This window comes from Amphiprion ocellaris, chromosome 14 (genome assembly GCF_022539595.1).
Source record: "Amphiprion ocellaris isolate individual 3 ecotype Okinawa chromosome 14, ASM2253959v1, whole genome shotgun sequence".
Taxonomy (NCBI): Eukaryota; Metazoa; Chordata; class Actinopteri; family Pomacentridae; genus Amphiprion; species Amphiprion ocellaris.
In genome coordinates this window covers 24,686-44,759 of record NC_072779.1, presented here as the reverse complement: position 1 = coordinate 44,759, position 20,074 = coordinate 24,686, and the positions used below count along the sequence as shown (strand labels likewise).

General features: G+C 38.4%; 1 protein-coding gene across 1 annotated transcript; it reads left to right on the top strand.

Moving 5' to 3' along the window:
• The first annotated feature begins 11,971 nt into the window (after positions 1 to 11,971).
• On the top strand, positions 11,972 to 18,609 carry LOC111585924 (cornifelin homolog B-like). Its single transcript, XM_035941651.2, has 4 exons — positions 11,972 to 12,361; positions 14,838 to 14,951; positions 16,200 to 16,351; positions 18,091 to 18,609. Exons 1-4 carry the CDS (start codon positions 12,220 to 12,222, stop codon positions 18,211 to 18,213), a joined length of 531 nt encoding a protein of 176 aa, XP_035797544.1. The 5' UTR covers positions 11,972 to 12,219; the 3' UTR covers positions 18,214 to 18,609.
• The last annotated feature ends 1,465 nt before the right edge of the window (positions 18,610 to 20,074 follow it).

Below are 20,074 nucleotides of genomic sequence, written 5' to 3'. Positions count from 1 at the left end.
AGCTGTTGTGTATGGAGTCACATGAGTGACAGGAGTAATAAAAGATAAATCTGTTAAAAATAAGGAAATAAATATGTAAATATAAAGAGGAATAAATACAAGAATAAATAAAAAATAAATCTGTTAAAAATAAGGGATTAAATGTGTAAGTATAAAGAGGAATAAATACAAGAATAAATAAAAGATAAATCTCTTAAAAATAAGGGATTAAATGTGTAAATATGAAGAGGAATAAATACAAGAATAAATAAAAATAAATCTCTTAAAAATAAGGGATTAAATGTGGAAATATAAAGAGGAATAAATCCAAGAATGAATAGAAAATCTCTTAAAAATAAGGGATTAAATATGGAAATATAAAGAGGAATAAGTAAAAGCTAAATTCATCAATTAAAAAGTATGGAAATATAAAGGTCAATTTTATCTTTGCTTTTCCCTTTTCCCTTGTCCAGGTGAGTAGTCAATACCTGGAAAAAAAAAACAAAAATGGAAAAAACAAAATTAACCTTTATATTTCAATATTTTTAAATTAGTTTTTTAAATTTATTCCTCCTATATTTAAACATTCATTTCCTTATTTTTAACAGATTGTTTTATTCCTCTTTACATTTATTTTCCTTATTTTTTAACAGATTTATTTTTTTAAATTTATTCTTTTATTTATTCCTCTTGATATTTACACATTTATTTCCTTATTTTTAACATTTATTTTTAAATGTATGGTTTCATTTATTCCTCTTTATATTTAAATATTTATTTCCTTATTTTTTTAACAGATTTATCTTTTAAAATTTATTCTTTTATTGATTCCTCTTGATATTTACACATTTATTAACTTATTTGCTGAGCCGAGAGGAATAAAGCAGTCAAATATCAAAATTCAAGGACAAACTAAACTAAAATAGCACAAGTCCATCCTTGGAAAATCCTATAAACATTATTTTTGTCACATCACACATTTTATCACATCCAGACCAGAGTTTACCTCCACGTGACTTCCAAAAGGTGAAACCGAAGCTGCAGCCAGGTACATTTTAAACCTGTTCAGATAAATGTTCAGATTTTTTGCTGTGTTTTCATACACTTTTGCTTTGCTGTTTCTTGGGAAGTTGAAGTGAACTTCTCACTGCCAGGATTGATTTTTCAGCACATTTGAAACAAGTATTAGTTTTATTTAGTGGTGGGACACGATCAAAAAATTGATCTAATTAATTATAGGCTTTGTAATTAATTAATCACAATTAATTGCAGTTTTGTCAAATAGCAATATTTGACACAATAAGTGAAGTTTTTCAATTCAAATAAAATTGTGGTTGACAGTTGAATCAATGAATAGACATATACGTGTTTATAATTTAAAATTTATTTAAAAAAGGAAAATGGGACATAGAAAAAAGTGATTTTGATAACTTAAACTTAATTTAGTTGTTTTTTCCACTGTATGGTACATAAAATCAGCATAAGTAGTTCAAGGAGCTTCAGAAAGTTGAAAATCCAGAGATTCATTCTGTTTTCATCTTTTCTGGGTCTGATAAATGGTGGAATTTTGATGGTTCTTTTTATAGGAATATCAAGTTTTATTTATGTAATTTTTTATAAACAAAAAGTTTATAATTAAGTTATTAAAAGAGATATTTTTGTTGTTTAGGTTATTCCTCCTCCAAGGAGGCAGAGCCTCGATGGAGTAAAAACTTAAACCACAAAAATGTTTCATTTCTATTTATCTGCATTTTTCATCTGTCTGCTACATTCACAGATTACTGCAAATCTAAGTGCAATTATAGCGATTTTATTCAACATTTTAAGACTTTCTGTAAACTCAAGCACTGTCTAGAAAAGTGGTCTATTATGGGATGGCTACACCGTTAGCCGTTAGCATGACTCGTAGCTAACGTTAGCTCTGGTGCTAACAGCAACATGTTTTACATTGAGGTGATACCGTCGGCTTGAAGTGCTGCAGTGATCAGAAAACTCTTTGTTGTACAATTTGCACACAACCAGGCTTTTATCCAAGCTGCTGTCGGGAAGATTTTTAAAAGGAAAATTTCTGTCCAACAAACTCAATCTGGTCTTCCTTCACTGTTCACCAGTGCCTGACTTCACTCAGTGCTTCCTGTGCTTCTTCTTCATGGCTACAAACAGACTTTAGGTTTATTACCGCCACCTACTGGGCTGGAGTGTTCATCAGAGTTACTGGTGTGGTAGAAATGAGGGAACTGAGGAGGGTGCAATTAATTGGGCTATTATTTTTAAGGCGTTATTTTCGCTGTAATTAATTAATCGAAATTAACGCGTGAAAGTCCCAGCCCTAGTTTTAGTAGAACACAAAGAACTAAACGGTCCAAAGGTTTCAGAATCAATATTGATCATTAATCTGGTGCAATACTGCTTTAGTACTTTATAGTAATAATTTAATCTATCTATCTATAGTCTAACTATCTATAGTCTATCTATAATCTATCTCTCTGTCTATCTATATCTATCTATCTATCTATCTATCTATCTATCTATCTATCTATCTATCTATCTATCTATAATCTATCTATCTATCTATCTATCTATCTATCTATCTATCTATCTATCTATCTATCTATCTATCTATCTATCTATCTATCTATCTATCTATCTATCTATCTGTATTCTATCTATCCGTCTATCTATAGTCTATCTGTCTATCTATCTATAGTCTATCTCTCTTTCTATCTTTTGTTTATCTATCTATCTATCTATCTATCTATCTATCTATCTATCTATCTATCTATCTATCTATCTATCTATCTATCTATCTATCTATCTATCTATCTATCTATCTATCTATCTATCTATCGTCTATGTTTTAACTTATTCTCTGTCAGATCATGTTATTCTGTGATTTGTTTGAAACTTTATGATCATAAACTATAGATATTGAAGAAATGTTTTTGTGAAAGTTTACTTTCTACGCTTTCTGAGGTAATTTTTAAAAAATGAAGAGTGCCTGTCAACTGAGTAACTTTCGCTAATATAGAGCAACTAATATAGAGCAACTTTAACTCGTACTCTACCGTTCAAAAGTTTAGGGTCACTTAGAAATGTCCTTATTTCTGAAAGAAAAGCAGTTTTTTTCATTGAAGATTACATGAAATGAATGATAAATCCAGTGTAGACATTGTTAATGTGGTAAATGACCATTCTAGCTGGAAATGGCAGATTTTTAATGGAATATCTCCATAGGGGTACAGAGGAACATTTCCATCAACCATCACTCCTGTGTTCTAATGCTACATTGTGTTAGCTAATGGTGTTGAAAGGCTCACTGATGATTAGAAAACCCTTGTGCAGTTATGTTAGCACATGAATAAAAGTGGGAGTTTTACTGGAGAACAGGAAACTGTCTGGGTGACCCCAAATTTTTGAACGGTAGTGTACATTCTACAAAATTTGTAAAAAACTGTGTGAAAAATCCCCATTGAAATGAATGGAAGGTGAGCCGGACAGCGGTAGCTCTGGCACATTTTACAGTCGAAACTGCATTTAACATTTAAACGGGGCACAAATCTTTTAACATTATTCACTAAACTCATATTTTGATGTCTTTAATGTTTTTTTTCTGCAGTAGAAATATTAGTTACTATTAGTTAGAAATCCAGAATTTTCCTTTCCTTTAAAATTAAGCGTAATTATTTGTGGTGGGATGCAATTTTAAAAAATTAATCTAATAAATTAGAGGCTTTGTAATTAATCACATTTTTGTCAGATAACAATATCTGACACTGTAAGCAAAGTTTTTCAGTTCAAATAAACTTTGTTTGATGACTGAATCGATGAACAAACAGGAAGTCCCCGGTTTACGGCGTTTCATCGTTACGTCAGAACTGGTTCATGGAACTAGTTGGTGAGTGGAGTGGATGAATACGTCGTCACGTTGCGCTATAAGACGGCTTTGTATCCATTTCCGCTGGCATTTTCCTACCGAGTTGTGTTCCAGTGTGAAATAATGACTGTTTTCTTTACTTACTTACTTACTTAGTTGTACTAATATGTAAACTGATTGATGTCGTGATGCACGGAACGGCTTTGTTTACATTTTCACCGGAGTTCTGGTGAAAATCGTCTTATGTAGGAGCAGCACTCCGATGTACGTCGAGGACCTCCTGTATACGTAAACTTAAACCACGTTTGTTTCATTTCTATTCATCTGCATTTTTTTATCTGTCTGCTACATTCACAGATTACTGCAAACTCAAAGTCACATTATAGCGATTAGAGTCAACATTTATAGACTTAAACTCAAGCCCTTTCAGTGTCTTCTAATGGGATGGCTCCACCGTTAGCCGGTACCAGGACTGTGGTAGCTAACGTTAGCACTAATGCTAAGAGAAACATGTTTTCCATTGAGGTGATCAATTCAATTCAATTTTACTTATATAGCGCCAATTACAGTCAAATTGTCTCAAGACGCTTTACAGAACCCATATGCCTGAACCCCAGAGCAGCCCTAAGGTGACACTGGCAGGAAAACACCCTTTTAACAGGGAAAAAAACCTTGAGCAGAACCCGGCTTTTTATGATCAGAAAACTCTTTGTTGCACACCACAAAAAGATTCAAAACCTCCATGAAAAAATGCAAAATGAGCAAGAAATGATGCCAAATAACCACAAAAAGGATCCAAATTATCCCAAAAGCATGCAAAAGATGTCATGGACAGCGTGTGACCTGCACCATTCCTGGTTGGCTCATCGGCTTTTGCTCCTCTCTCTCTGCCTGGCTGGTGATCAGCGCAGAGGGAGAGCAGCTGTGGCAACCCACACCTGTGGCTGATCACAATAACCTTGGGCTTAAAAGGAAGTGCCACGCATCATGCACTGTGGGATTATACTGGTTGTGCAGTGGGAGTACTGTAGGTTCTGAGAAGACCTCCAGACAGAGGTCCTGGACCCCTGCCTAAGTCCGGAATCAGCTCTGGCCTCCAGACAGAGGTCATGCCTCCCCCTCTTTGCTCTTGTGAGTTTCTGGCCCTAGTGACTAATTACTGATTTGTCAATCAGATTAAAAGAGATCTGATTATACCTGCCTGTCTCCTGCTCTGTGTACTTCTCAATTTGGGTTCCAAAATTGCCACTTCCCGTGACAAAAGATGCCATAAAAAGACAGAAAATGACACCAAAAAGAATCAAAAGCACCACAAAAATGTAAAATCACCACAAAAAGATGCAATGTTTTACACTGAGGTGATCAGAAGACAACCAGGCTTTTATCCAAGCTGCCATCAGGAGGATTTTTATCAGAAAACTCTCTGCCCAACGAGCTCATTGCTTCTCGTCTTCCTTCAAACTTTCTGACGTCACTCAGTGGATCTTCTTCACGGCTGGTAAACAGACTTTTGGTTCATTAGCGCCACCTACTGGGCTGGAGTGTTCATCAGTGTTACCAGTGGGACAGAAATTAGAGAACTGAGAAAGGTGTGATTAAATGCGTTATTTTTTTAAACATGTTATTTTTTCTGTAATTAATTAATCTAAATTAACACGTCAAAGTTCCTGCCCTAGTAATTATATAACTTGTAGCCTATGTTTTGTTATAAAAAGGACATATCAGCTGGCTGAAGTTGCACTGGAACACTCAAAACTTCTTCATTATATTTTCTTTATCATTCTATTCATATTTTTTGGTGTCTGAAAAATGCAGATGTTTTTGGTGTTTCATTGCTTTTTTTAAAACCCAGTTTTCTTAAATACAGTGTTGGGGTCAGGTGTTTCCAGAGAACTGCTGCTGTCTTTGATGAGGTTAATGTTAATCACTGAGGCATTCGGGATCAGCAGGAATTATTTAGGGTTGGGCGGCTCTGCACCGACTTTCTGTTTTTTTAGCACTGATGTCAATCAAAGCTCTTTCTGTTGGGCACTTAAAATCTGAAAGGTGACGAGACGTGAAGTTCACCATCTATCGCTGATTTCATGAGAATCTGTCTTCATTTGATTAGAATAATAATAAAAATAATAAAATGCATTATTATTATTATTATTATTATTATTATTATTATTATTATTATTATTATTATTATTATTATTATTATTATTATTATTATTTTTATATATTTATTTTATTTTTGGAACCGTTTCTCCTTGCTGTGCTTTTATCCGGACTTTGTCACAGTAAATCTTTAGGTTTTTGTGTGGTTTTTAGCTGCTGTTGTGTCTCATTAATGGGAACTGTGATGTGATGGGAGAGGTTTGTTTATTCGGCATTCCTGCTCAGATTTTTTTTAGGGGATCTAAGAGGTTATTCAGGGAAGCAGGTCAGATTTCACAGAACAAACCTCTGCCTTTATTCCTGACAGAGAAGAAGACATGCAGCTCGGATACAGAAGTGAATTATAATTACGTCATTCTATCTGAATTCATCAGCAGCTGCCAGCTCGATCATCTCTAATTTGCTTGACATTTTTTGTAATAAACATTGGATATTTCAAATGATTTTTAGAATGATATATTAAATAATTTCCCAGTGATTTTTGTTTTTAAAAAAAGTCCGTTGGCCCACTTTTAGCATGTTTTTATGTGATGCTCAGAATGAATGACAATAACGCTACGTGCCTGCATTCAAAAAGGTTTTTCTTTTCATTTCCCTCATAAAACTGTAATTATTATTCTGTCTGTGTGTATGGTCTGACTTCTCTCTGCTTTATTTCAGTTTATTAACCCTCTACCTTTTTAAGTAGGATGGCACCATGGACTTCAAGGCTGTGTGCATGCACTAATGGTGTCCTTTCCCTATTGCTCTTGGGGTCGCTCTCTGGCTCTGCGGGGCCGGCGTGGCTCGGGCCCCTCTGCCTGGGGGTGGGTGTCCCCGGTGTCTCTCCCTTAGAGCCCTGGGTCTGCTGGGTCTGTGCGCTCTCCTGGGGCCTTGGGGGTGGCGGCGGCTGGTCTCTTCTGGGGCGCCCTGGCTGGCCCTGGGGTTTGGGGTGGGTCGGCCCTCCGGTCGCTCCCCTGTCCCTTCCTGCTCTGCTTCCCTCCTCCTCCCTCCTCTCCTACCCGGCCGCTCATCCTCGTCCCTCTCCCTCCCCTGGGGGGGCTGGGGGCCCTCCGCTGCCTGGGGGTCTGGCATGGGGGCCGGGTGGTCTCTCTGGGGGGGTGGCTCTGGCTCATCCGGGCACAGGCCTTGGTACTTGCCTGTGTGCCGCCACTGGAGATTAGTTTCTGCTGGCTGGGGGCTTCTGTCCGGGCCTGGTGCTGTCCTGGGGAGTAGTGGGGTGGGTGGGGTCTCGGTGGTGCTGCGGGGTGGGCGCCCTGCATCCTGGACGTGCCGGTTCCGGGGTGGGCGTGGGGGCTCGTGGCCCTCGCTCCCTGGTGGTGCGGCCTGGTCCTCTCTCCGGGGCGGGGTGCTGCATGCGGCTGGCCCGTGGTGGGGCTACGGCGTCTGCCGGGGCGCTGGTCTAGCGCTCCGACTTCTGGGGGTTTTGGTGCTGGCTGGGCCGGTCGGGTTCGGGTGGGCCCACCTCGGCCTCTTGCCTCTGGGCTCTGGGGGCCCTCTGCACCAGTACCAGTGGTCTTACTACCTGTCTCCCCCGCTGCTCTGTCCTCATGGGCCGGATCCACACCAGACTGCCTCTTACTGTGCACTTCACATACTTCACACGTCACTGTATATAGCTACTCTTAGGCACATATAGGGACACGACAGTTAGGGCCCTGAGAGCAGGTGGGGGCAGGAACGATGGGCTCTGTGGTGGGGCGGATGGCAGGGCTCTACGGCCTTGTCTCTTCCCCATCACCCTCTTGCTTGCCTCCCCTGCTCTCTAATTTCTTTTTAATGCACCACACACACTCACAGCTTGGGGGTAGGTCTGGGACAGCTCGGGGAACTTGGGTCAGGGTAGGCTGCAGAGTAGCCATCCTCTGTGGTCCTCTGGCCCGCCCCCTGGACGCCTCACCCAGCCTCTCCACTTTTAATGCACCACATGACACTCAGGGTTACACTATCACAGTGCAGGGATAATGTCTCCAGTCTGGGATCGGGAGACATGTTAATAGGGAGTAATGGGGGGGATTTCACCAATATGGCCTCGCTGGTGGGACCCGGCCCCCTTATGGCTATGGGGTGGCGGGGGTGGACCATCATCCGTGTTGCTGTGGCTGGGGGGTCCCCAGGACCTGGGGGCTGTGGTCGGGGGGGGTTCTCCTGCGTGCCCGACGGGTCCAGGCTGGTGCGATGGCTCTTGGTGGGCTGCGGGGGCTGGATTGGCCGTCCTGGTGGGCGCTGTAGCTGTACTGCGGGCTGGTGGCATGTGGTGGCTCTGTCCTGGTGGGTTGTCAGGGCGCATTGCGGGGTGTGGGGGCCCTGGGTGTACTGCGCTCACCTGGGGCCTGGTGCGGGGGGTATGCGGGGTGCCTCCCTGTTGGCGTCGCCGGGCCCCACCACACTGTCCATTTTTACCCTCTGGACTCACATCGGGTCCCGGCTCCGATTTCCTCTGGCCGGCTCCCGGTGGCGGCCTGCCTTGTGATGGGCTGGTTGCCGCCCCTTCGGTGGGCCGCTCGGCCCCTGTGTCTGGCTTCCTGGCTGTGTGGGGCCGTTGGCCCCCTCGGGGGAGGGGGGGGGGGTGGGGTTGGGCGGGTTGGGTAATGGGATGGGTGGTCTGGTGGGGGCTGGGATGGGCGGGGTTGGGGTTTGGGTGGCGGGTGGGTCCTCGTGCCCCGGGCCGCCTGGGTAGGTCTAGGCGCGCTGGGGGTGTCAGTAGCTGCTCCCTCTTGTTCTCCGGGTCCGCGTCGTTCACGGTGGCCCCGGAGGCTCTCTGGGGGCGCCACCCTGTGGCTCCTACGGCCCGGGGGGAGGGGTGCCCTGTTGGCTTGGCCCTGCCTTGCCATGATTGCTGTTCTGGGCTTCCGGGTCCTTCACACTTGCATGTTTGATCAGGTCTCGCAAGCTACTGCCGAGTCCCATTTCAGTGAATGATGGGACCTGCCAGAATGTGCTGAGAATCTCTCCAGAGTCTCTACCCTAAACCCATTCTCTCTTGCACTAGTATCCTCTTCTGGCCTGTTCTATTCTATTCTACACTATCAAGACATCCACAGTTATGGTGCTCAGTACCGTTTGTTTAATTATTTATTTATTGTATCTCTTTTTCTTTTGTGCTGGTTTGGATTTCTTTTCTTTTTTCAAATTTTTTTTAATTTTTTAAATTTTTTTTAATTGATTGACAGTTAGTAGTTGGGAATAACACACCACCTTACTATCTTTAATTGCAATAGCACCGCCTGTTAATTTCTATCCCTGTTCATCCTGTTCGTCCTGTTCGTCCTGTCCAGTCTTTGTTTCCCCCACACACCACTGAGGTGTAGCACTGCCCTCCCTGGCTTATAATAGGGAATTCTAATAAAGAATGTCTGCTTAGCTTTCAGGGAGGGCTGGTGATGGTCACACACATGCACTAAATATTAAAATATTTGGCTGCAAGACTAAAATATGCATCGATCTCATACAATGTTGACTCCCCTTTTGTGGAGTTAAACAATGAGAACAAATGCAGACAAAAAAAAGAAAAAAAAAAGGTTTTTCTTTCATATATTTGAAGAACTATTTTAGAGTCTAATTGTTCTGCTTAAATCAGACTATCTACAAATAGTTTTGTTTTTGTCGTACAACTTGCTGTACCTGCTTAATCAGTTATAAAAGGTCAACGAAAATAACTTTCTTTTGACTTTAATAATCGAGTATTTTACATTAAAAAGTATTCTACATGTTTTATTTTGTGTTATAACATGCAGCTACATATGACTCAGAAAATATCACTAGACTCTTTTTATCACATTTTTTGTGCTCAAAGATGTAACTTTTCATGACAATTTTTCTCATATTTTAGCTCACCCATCCTTTTAACCCTTTTGTTTGGCCTACTTGTCCCTTATTGTTGATTCTGAATCAATGACATGATGAGAAATAAGAGTAAGTTTCAGGCTTTTATCTTTAATAGTTCCTGAGAAATCTGAAAGTGTGAAATAACCTGCTGAAAGTGGGTTGATAGGCAACCTTTAAATCATTTTATCAGGGAAAGTATTTAACAAATCAAACTATGAATTCACTGCTGTCTGTATAAAAATCCATTTTCATGCGAGAAGCATTTCAGGTAAACCAGAGATGAAATTGTTCTAAAAATGTGATGATTTGAGGTGAAATAAGCTGTAATATTATCTGGTTATTATTAATACTTGCAGTCCATTTGTGACCTTAATCACCTATGAATCTGTAATTTTTATGTGTTTGATTAAACTATAAAAACAAACAAAAATCCTGTTCAAAAATGTTAAAAAATCTGCCAGCAACTGTCCCAGAAAAAATACATTAAAAATTGTGGAATATTGTGACATTCAAAGACTGTGAAACGAAGAAAGGTGAAAAAAAAATACTGAAAATATTTTTAAAATGTTATATTTAGCTGATTGAAATACAAATACAGCAAATTAGTGTATTTTTACTGTAACACGTTGAAAAATGAATTACTTGTTCAAAAAAATACAGATTTTTGATATATACATTATTTACGTCCTCTTTTTTCCACAGTGAATGTGTACATTAATCCTTTTTTTGTGTGAATTTACCAGATATTATCTGTAATGTAACCAAACTCTAAAAATCTGTAAAGTAACAGTTGATCTTTTTTGCTAGCATTTTTCCATTTGTTAATAGACATTGTCGTTCTTTAAAATAACATTAAATATCTGTAAAGTAATTTTTGCTGATTCAAATACATCGAAATTTGTTATGATCCTGCTCCAGCCCCTGCCCTTCTTTCCATTCTTCCTCTTTTTCCTTGTTTCTCCCTTGGGTCCTGATCTGTTTCTGTTTTGACCTGTCTCTCTTTGGCTGCCTCTGCCTGTCTGTCTTTTATCTCTACCTCCTGTCTCTCTCTCTCTCCCTGTCTCTCCCTCCTGCTCTCCCTGCTTCACCTGCCTGCATTCTGCTACCTGCTGATTACTGCAATGAGTGTCAGCTGCAGTAATCAGTTCACTCAGGACACCTGTTTACAATCACCTCTTGCAGTATAAAGCTCAGTCCATTCAGTTACTCCTTGCTGGATCATAAAGACTCATTTCCACTCTTGGACTCAGTTTTTCCCCCTGGATTCCCCCCCCCCCCCCCCCCCCCCCCCCCCCCCCGGACTCTGTTCTTCTCAGGATTTCCACCTGCCCTGTTTCTAGTCTCCAGCCTGCCATATCCCCACCTGGATTCTTGTCACCTCATTCCTGGATAACTGCCGGTTCCCTCTGTCTGCAGCCCTCTGTCTGTCCGTCTTGTTTCCCCACCAACTTCCAGATTCCCTGTGTCTGCCTACCTTGCCCCATTAGTCCTGTCCTACACTTGTTTTGTAAGTACTTTGTTTTGTTGCATAGTTTAGTTTATCCCAGTTTGGTTTTTGTAGTTTAGCAGTGGGTTTTTGTAGGTTTCGTAATGTAGTTTAAGAATTAGATTTGGTTTAGTTTATCTCCTAGTTGTTTTCTCTTTCCTGTATTGGTTCAGTTTTTTGTTTGGGCTAAATAAAGACCTGTTTCTGTTGCCACCGGTCTGCTATATCTGTGCCTGCAGCTGGGTTCTCTAACCACCCCCGTAACAGAAATTAAAGATTAAAAAAAGATAAATTTACAGTCATACCTTGTAAAAGAATGAATTTGTAAAAATACACATTTATTGTTTTGGACATTGTCAAAAATGCATTTATTTTTATTATTTGTTTATTTACAGCCAGTTTTTAATGGTAAACGTGTACTTTAATTTTTATTGTAATTTTACTAGTTGTTGTCACTAATTTAACAAACTGTAGAAAAGCTGTAAAAATTGTTTAAAAATTTTAATTTCCAAAAACATTTTGTACCCCAGATTTTCAAAAGTGTTTTTTTTATTTTATTTATTTTTAAAGATTATTTTTTATATTATAATTAACTGCATTTTTTCCACTTTTTGCTTCTGTAATCTTGTAAGGATTTTTGTTTATTGTTATTATGACTGTTGTTGTCATTGTTATGTTTTATTTGTTTATTTAAATGTAAAGTCAAAGTGAAGTTCAGGGTTAGATTGAACTAAGTTAGTGAACTAACTTAGTTCAGGACGCTGACATTTGTACATTTGTGTTTCAGTCAGAGAATGTTGCATAAAAGTTTTCCACGCTGACGTCTCGGGGAGCCGCGCCCGGAGTTTGATCTTCCTCTTTACAATAAATAATAGCGTTGTTTTAAAAAAAGATGCAGGAGGAACCGGTGCATCTGGTTTTGTTCTCTCAGGCGATCGGTTTCCTGCAGGTATTTCTGAGAAGTGACGGCTTCTCAGCGCAGACTTCAACTGTGACAGGACGAAAAAACTCAGAGCTCTCTCAGAACACCAAAGGTAAAACCTAAACTTATTTGTTTGTTTTTGTCCCCCAAACGGTCAGTCTAAAAAAAGGACATTTCTAAAATATTTTTAGTGATTGATTATCATACAAGATTAATCGACTTTTATTATTTAAAAGGTAGAAAACAAAAGTACATCAATTAACAACTTTAAACTGTAATTTGTGAAACTTTATGCACCTTAAAGCATTTTTATTCAGTGCATTTTATCCTCATTTTAATTTTTTGTGCACAGAACTTTTAATATCTCATTAAATATATCTTGTAGATGCACAGGAGATACTGGAATGTGAGCAAACAAACACGTTTCATGCTGAGGACATTTATTAACGTGTTTTCTGTTCATGTCTCCTGTGTGTGAACTCTTCCATATCTGATTACAGTGTTTTTCTCTCATCTGTATGGTAATTACTCTAAAACATAGAACAAGTTTGTTGAAGAAAACTGCTTTTTCTGTGCTTGAAAGTACAAATATAACACTTAAGTTGTCTGGTTTAATTCTGGTATCTTGAATATAAAAACTACAATGTTTAGTAAAAATGACTTAGTTTTGGAGAGTTTATAGCGCCACGATGAAGCAAATAGTCTCAGCTGCACTTTTTTTTTTTTCAATTCAGTTTTATTTATATAGCGCCAATTACAGTCAGATTGTCTCGAGACGCTTTACAGAACCCATATGCCTGAACCCCCAGAGCAGCCCTAAGGAGACAGTGGCAGGGAAACACTCTTTTAACAGGGAAAAAACCTCGAGCAGAACCCGACTTTTTATGTGGGGGACCCATCTGCTGCTGGCCGGGTGGGTACAGTGGGTACAGAAAGTATTCAGACCCCTTTAAATTTTTCACTCTTTGTTTCATTGCAGCCATTTACTAAAATCAAAAAAGTTCATTTTATTTCTCATTAATGTACACTCAGCACCCTATCTTGACAGAAAAAAACAGAAATGTAGAAATTTTTGCAAATTTATTAAAGAAAAACTGAAATATCACACGGTCATAAGTATTCAGACCCTTTGCTCAGTATTGAGTAGAAGCACCCTTTTGAGCTAGTACAGCCATGAGTCTTCTTGGGAATGATGCAACAAGTTTTTCACACCTGGATTTGGGGATCCTCTGCCATTCTTCCTTGCAGATCCTCTCCAGTTCTGTTAGGTTGGATGGTGAACGTTGGTGGACAGCCATTTTCAGATCTCTCCAGAGATGCTCAATTGGGTTTAGGTCAGGGCTCTGGCTGGGCCAGTCAAGAATGGTCACAGAGTTGTTCCGAAGCCACTCCTTTGTTATTTTAGCTGTGTGCTTAGGGTCATTGTCTTGTTGGAAGGTGAACCTTCGGCCCAGTCTGAGGTCCAGAGCACTCTGGAAGAGGTTTTCTTCCAGGATATCTCTGTACTTGACTGCATTCATCTTTCCTTCAATTGCAACCAGTCGTTCTGTCCCTGCAGCTGAAAAACACCCCCATAGCATGATGCTGCCACCACCATGTTTCACTGTTGGGATGGTATTGGGCAGGTGATGAGCAGTGCCTGGTTTTCTCCACACATACCGCTTAGAATTAACGCCAGAAAGTTCAATCTTGGTCTCATCAGACCAGAGAATCTTATTTCTCATAGTCTGGGAGTCCTTCATGTGTTTTTTGGCAAACTCTATGCGGGCTTTCATATGTCTTGCACTGAGGAGAGGCTTCCGTCGGGCCACTCTGCCATAAAGGCCTGACTGGTGGAGGGCTGCAGTGATAGTTGACTTTGTGGAACTTTCTCCCATCTCCCTGCTGCATCTCTGGAGCTCAGCCACGGTGATCTTTGGGTTCTTCTTTACCTCTCTCACCAAGGCTCTTCTCCAACGATTGCTCAGTTTGGCTGGACGGCCAGGTCTAGGAAGAGTTCTGCTCGTCCCAAACTTCTTCCATTTAAGGATTATGGAGGCCACTGTGCTCTTAGGAACCTTGAGTGCTGCAGAAATTCTTTTGTAACCTTGGCCAGATCTGTGCCTTGCTACAATTCTGTCTCTGAGCTCCTTGGGCAGTTCCTTCGACCTCATGATTCTCATTTGCTCTGACATGCACTGTGAGCTGTAAGGTCTTATATAGACAGGTGTGTGCCTTTCCTAATCAAGTCCAATCAGTTTAATTAAACACAGCTGGACTCCAATGAAGAAGTAGAACCATCTCAAGGAGGATCAGAAGAAATGGACCGCAGGTGAGTTAAATATGAGTGTCACAGTAAAGGGTCTGAATACTTATGACTGTGTGATATTTTTGTTTTTCTTTTTTAATAAATTTGCAAAAATTTCTACATTTCTGTTTTTTTCTGTCAAGATAGGGTGCTGAGTGTACATTAATGAGAAATAAAATGAACTTTTTTGATTTTAGCAAATGGCTGCAATGAAACAAAGAGTGAAAAATTTAAAGGGGTCTGAATACTTTCCATACCCACTGTATATCACCTATAACATGAAGTCTCTGTCCTCCTTTAGGCTCCATCATGTCATCTAAACTGGTCATCAGGCAGCCTCAGCCGGTCATGGATTCCCGAGAGTCCGATCAGTGGGGATCTGGGATCTGTGACTGCTGTGACAATGTTCCCGAGTGTAAGTCACCTGTAGTTGTCCTCACACAGGTTTACCACAGTAGAAAGTCTTATAAAACAGAGAGACCTCAAAAATGTAGTTATTTTGTTAGTTATAATGCAGAAAATCATACACACCCTGCAGTTCAGCCAAAAAGTCCCTGAATTTTAGTCACATGACTCGTTGGTCGCAGCCGATTCAGTTGTTTTTGACAGAACCTGGTGAGAGGAGATGATGTGTTTTTGGTGAGTTTTGAATAAAGTAATGTCGATAATGTAGATGAAACCACAGCTGTTGTACCAAAGTGTGTTCCAGTAAAAAAAGATTATGATTGGTGTTAGAATATATCTCAACAACTCTGGCATTAAAACCCTACAGTTTTATTTAAGGTGTGACTATACCTGAGCAATTATTATATCATATTACCCGAGTATAATACACATAAGGCTGACAATCTACAGTTTTATTAATTTATATATAGTTTTATTAAATAATAAAGAATAACCTTAACTAATGTGATAAAGCAGCTAAGACCTACATTATGACAAATTACGGAACTTATTATAACATAAATAAACCATGGCACCTTAAAGGAGAGTAGTTCAAGGGCTGCTGGACAAATAAATCCGATGACTCTGTTTTACAGTTTTGGCTCTGATAAATCCTGTCATTTTGGTGGCATAGCGTAGCATAGCATGGTAAGTGTTGATAGTAAAGTATCGTCCATTATAGTACATTAGAATATGATTAAATAGCATAACCCTAATCTAACCATAATATAGTAAAGTGTATTAGTACAGTATAGTTTAGTACATTATAATACGGTGTTGTGTAATGTAGTGCAATGTACTATACTATGGTACTACATTACATTAGAACAATACAGTATATGGTATAGTGTAGTACACTACAGTGTAGTATAGCATAGTATAGTGTAGTTCAATACATCGTAGTACAGTACTATGCCATACACTATAGAACAGTATATTATAATGTAGAACATTAGTACTGCATATGATAGTATATTATAGTACATTATATACTATAGTATAGCATGAAATATTAAAGATTTTTTACTTGAATCTGGAATCCTGCATCTAATGAAGAAAATCTACACTAATATGGATTATAAAGGTGAAGAAGTCACAGCAGAAAACTGTTTGAACGGTGCTGAGGGAAGAAAAGATCATTCACTGACTTCCTCATATCTCCATTTGTATCTTCATTTGTGGTTCCAGTGTACTTCTGTGTGTTTTTTCCCTGCCTCAGGCTGTTTTGCTTTCTGGTGCTACCCATGTTTCGCCTGTAAAACCTCCAGAGACTACGGCCAGTGTCTCTGCCTCCCCCTGCTGGACATCGGCTTCATCCCACCCATCACCATGTCCATGAGGGTCTCCATGCGAGAGCGATACGGCATCAAAGTAAGCTTTAGTGCTGACACTGTTTCATTCTATGGCCAGATTTAATCAGTTTATTCACTCAGCAGGCAGCGGCTTAGTGACTTGCAACTCAGTGACTGACAGTTGGTGGAAACCACAATGCAAATAAAGGTGGACAAAGTTTGGACTAATACTCATCAGGTGGACTGTACTGTACTATACTATCCTGCACTGCACTGCACTCTACACTAAACTGTACTATACTAGACTAAACTGTACTACACTAGACTAAACTGTACTGCACTACACTAGACTAAACTGTACTACACTAGACTAAACTGTACTACACTATACTAGACCAAACTGTACTACACTATACTAGACCAAACTGTACTGCACTATACTAGACTAAACTGCACTATACTACACTAGACTAAACTGCACTACACTACACTAAACTGTACTACACTAAACTGTACTATACTAAACTGTACTACACTATGCTAGACTAAACTGTACTACACTACACTAAACTGTACTATACTAAACCGTACTACACTATACTAGACTAAACTGTACTGCACTATACTAGACTAAACTGCACTATACTACACTAGACTAAACTGCACTACACTACACTAAACTGTACTATACTAAACTGTGCTACACTATACTAGACTAAACTGTACTACACTACACTAAACTGTACTATACTAAACTGTACTACACTATACTAGACTAAACTGTACTACACTAAACTGTACTATACTAAACTGTACTACACTAAACTGTACTACACTATACTAGACTAAACTTTACTATACTACACTATACTATACAACTGTGCTGTACTGTGCTATACTACACTACACTATACTACACTAAACTGTGCTATACTATACTACACTACACTATAATGCAGTACATTTTAGTTTAGTATAGGATAGAGCAGAACAGTACATTACAGTACAATATTGTACAGTATAGCTCAGTATATTAGAGTACATTATACTATAGCATATGAGTACAGTATAGCATAGTATATTATAGTATGTTACAGTTATTATATGTATACCATATAATTATATAGTATAGTATAGAATAGACTAATATAGTATAACATAGCAGCATAGTAACATATAGTTACTATATATAGTATAGTAGTAGTAACAGTATAGTATAGCATTGTATAGAATTGAATAGGATAGTCAAGTACAATATAGTATAGCATACTATAGTATAGTGTAACATTGCATAGTATAAGTATCGGCACATTATAGAATAGATTAGCACTGTAATACAGTATACTATAAATCTGTGGATGTTCTCAGTCATCCAGGTCATGATAAGTCTCAAGCAAGCATAAGTTATGGCAACTGCAACTTGCAACTTATGCTTGCTTGAGACAGTATACTATAGTTTAGTATTATATAATATAGAATACTACAGTACAGTATAGCACAGTATAATATAACAGTATAGTACATTATAGAATCAAATTGAATAGAATAGCACTACAAAACAGTATAATATAGTTTAGTATTGTGTAGTATAGAATACTACAGTACAGAACAGTAGAATATCATATAATGAATGTAAAAGAGGAGGAAGAAGAAATTTCACCTTTTTAAAAAGAAATGATTCTTGATGTTTACTGTTTGTGCAGATCATCATTTTTTTTTGTCACGATATTTGATCAACTAAGCATTCTGAAATAGAGACAGATGTTGCTTGTTTTAGGCCTTTCATCTGTAATTTAAAATGTGACGTTTGCGCTGCAGGACACCATGTGTCGGGACTGTGTCTACGCAACCTTCTGCACGGCCTGCAGCTGGTGTCAGATGTCCAGAGAGATGAAGAGAAGAAACATCCAGATCGTTCTGGTCAGCGCCAAAAACTCATGACCAGGGCTGCCAAATAAACCAAATGCTGCATATTAATCATGTTTTACTGCAGTCTGTTGAGACAGAGTAGTGATGATATGGTTTATCGAGCATCATTGACTGAATAACTGTAGAATGATGCTGGAATGTAGCTTCATTACAGTTAGCTGGGACGCTAAATCCAGCATCACTAAAGCTCTCAGTGCTGGAAATGGTTGAAAACAGGTTTTTAAAATCTATTATGAGTCTATTTTTGTTTTCCCCTCTGAGACAAAAAAAACCCCAATTCTGTCTGTAGCAACTTTTTAAGTGAGCATTTGTCACCAGTAAATATTATTATTATCATACTGTTATTATCTAGGATTGTGTCTTTTAAAAAGTCTGGAAATAAAATATTTTGTGGCTACTTACAAAAAATTTTATTTGTCCCATAGAAATACAAAAAAAAAAAGTGTGTGTGTGTGTGTGTGTGTGTGTGTGTGTGTGTGCGTGCGTGCGTGCGTGCGTGCGTGCGTGCGTGCGTGCGTGCGTGCGTGCGTGTGTGTGTCTTGTAATATTTTCTTGAAGAGCATTCATAAAAAAAAATCAGTGAAATTTGCTGGACTTTAGTTGATTTTGTTGTGAATGTACTTAAACATTTTAACATTTCTTTTAACTGTAAATGGTCTGAAAATGACAAAAAAGATGAAACTTGGTGCAAAATTACTCAAAAATTTCTCCTAATAAGATAAAACTTTTACAAACTGACTTGAAATTGTCTGAAATTACCCAAACTTTGTCCAGAATTTGTGCAGAAGTGGATTAAAAAGTGAACTCAAGTTGAGGTAACAATAAAATTTGCTTGATTGGACTCAACAACAATTAACACAATTTCACCAATTTTACTCAAAATTTGGCAAAAATTCAACTAAAATAACTGAAAACCGTTCAAAGTTGAATTCTAATGACAGTTTGCTCAAAAAAAGCGGAATCTTTGTACAAAATGATTCAAAAACTTTTTCTAATTGACTAAATTGTATAAAATTACCCAAACATTTGCCCAAAAAGATTAAAAAAAAAAAAAAGTATCTGAAATCACTCCAAGTCATCCAAATCAAATCAAGTACAAACATTGAGCCAAATGACTCAAAACCTTGTTTGAAACAAGAAAGCACTTGGAACACAACTCATTACACAACTCTAAATTTGTCCAAAACAAGTTTGAATATTGTACAAAATGCCTCAAAAACCTGCTCATAACAACATTAAAAAATGACTCCAAAGTACAAAGTTGTTCAAAACCAGAAGAAAATTGGTAAAAATGGGTCAAAAACTTCTCCTAATGAGATAAAACGTTTCCAGATTGACTCGAAATTATATGAAATTACTCCAAATTTGTCCAAAAAGATTCAAGATGTATGCGATAAGTTGATACAAAACCTAATTCAAGCTGAGGTAACAACTAAAATGAACACAATTTCACCAACATTACTCAAAATTTGACAAAAGTTCAACTAAAACAAGTGAAAACTGTGAAAATTGCTCAAAAAATATTAACTTTGAGAATTGAAATAAAGTCTGAATCTGAAAGGAACCCTAACCCTAAAATGGATTAAATGTTTACAGATAGATGCATATAATTTATTTATTTTTTCTAATTTATGCCAGTTTGAACACTGCATATATGCAAGTATTGTTGCTCTATATTAATTCTACATTACAGGTTTTCTACATTTCTGCACACTGGATCTTTTCTCTAACATCTTTAACACATTTAGTGCTTCTTCAGTGAAAAGTTTTAATGTCTGATCTTCTTGTTAAATTAAAAACATTTAACTTCTAGAATTGCAGCAATTTAAAAAAATCTAACGTTCCTAAAACTGATTTAATGGTTAAAGATAGG

Coding starts and splice junctions, on each gene's coding strand:
- LOC111585924 (XM_035941651.2), top strand. CDS start 12,220: ATGCAGGAGGAACCGGTGCATCTGGTTTTGTTCTCTCAGGCGATCGGT. Junction 12,362..14,837: donor GCTCTCTCAGAACACCAAAG/GTAAAACCTAAA, acceptor GTCCTCCTTTAG/GCTCCATCATGTCATCTAAA. Junction 16,352..18,090: donor GAGAGCGATACGGCATCAAA/GTAAGCTTTAGT, acceptor TTTGCGCTGCAG/GACACCATGTGTCGGGACTG.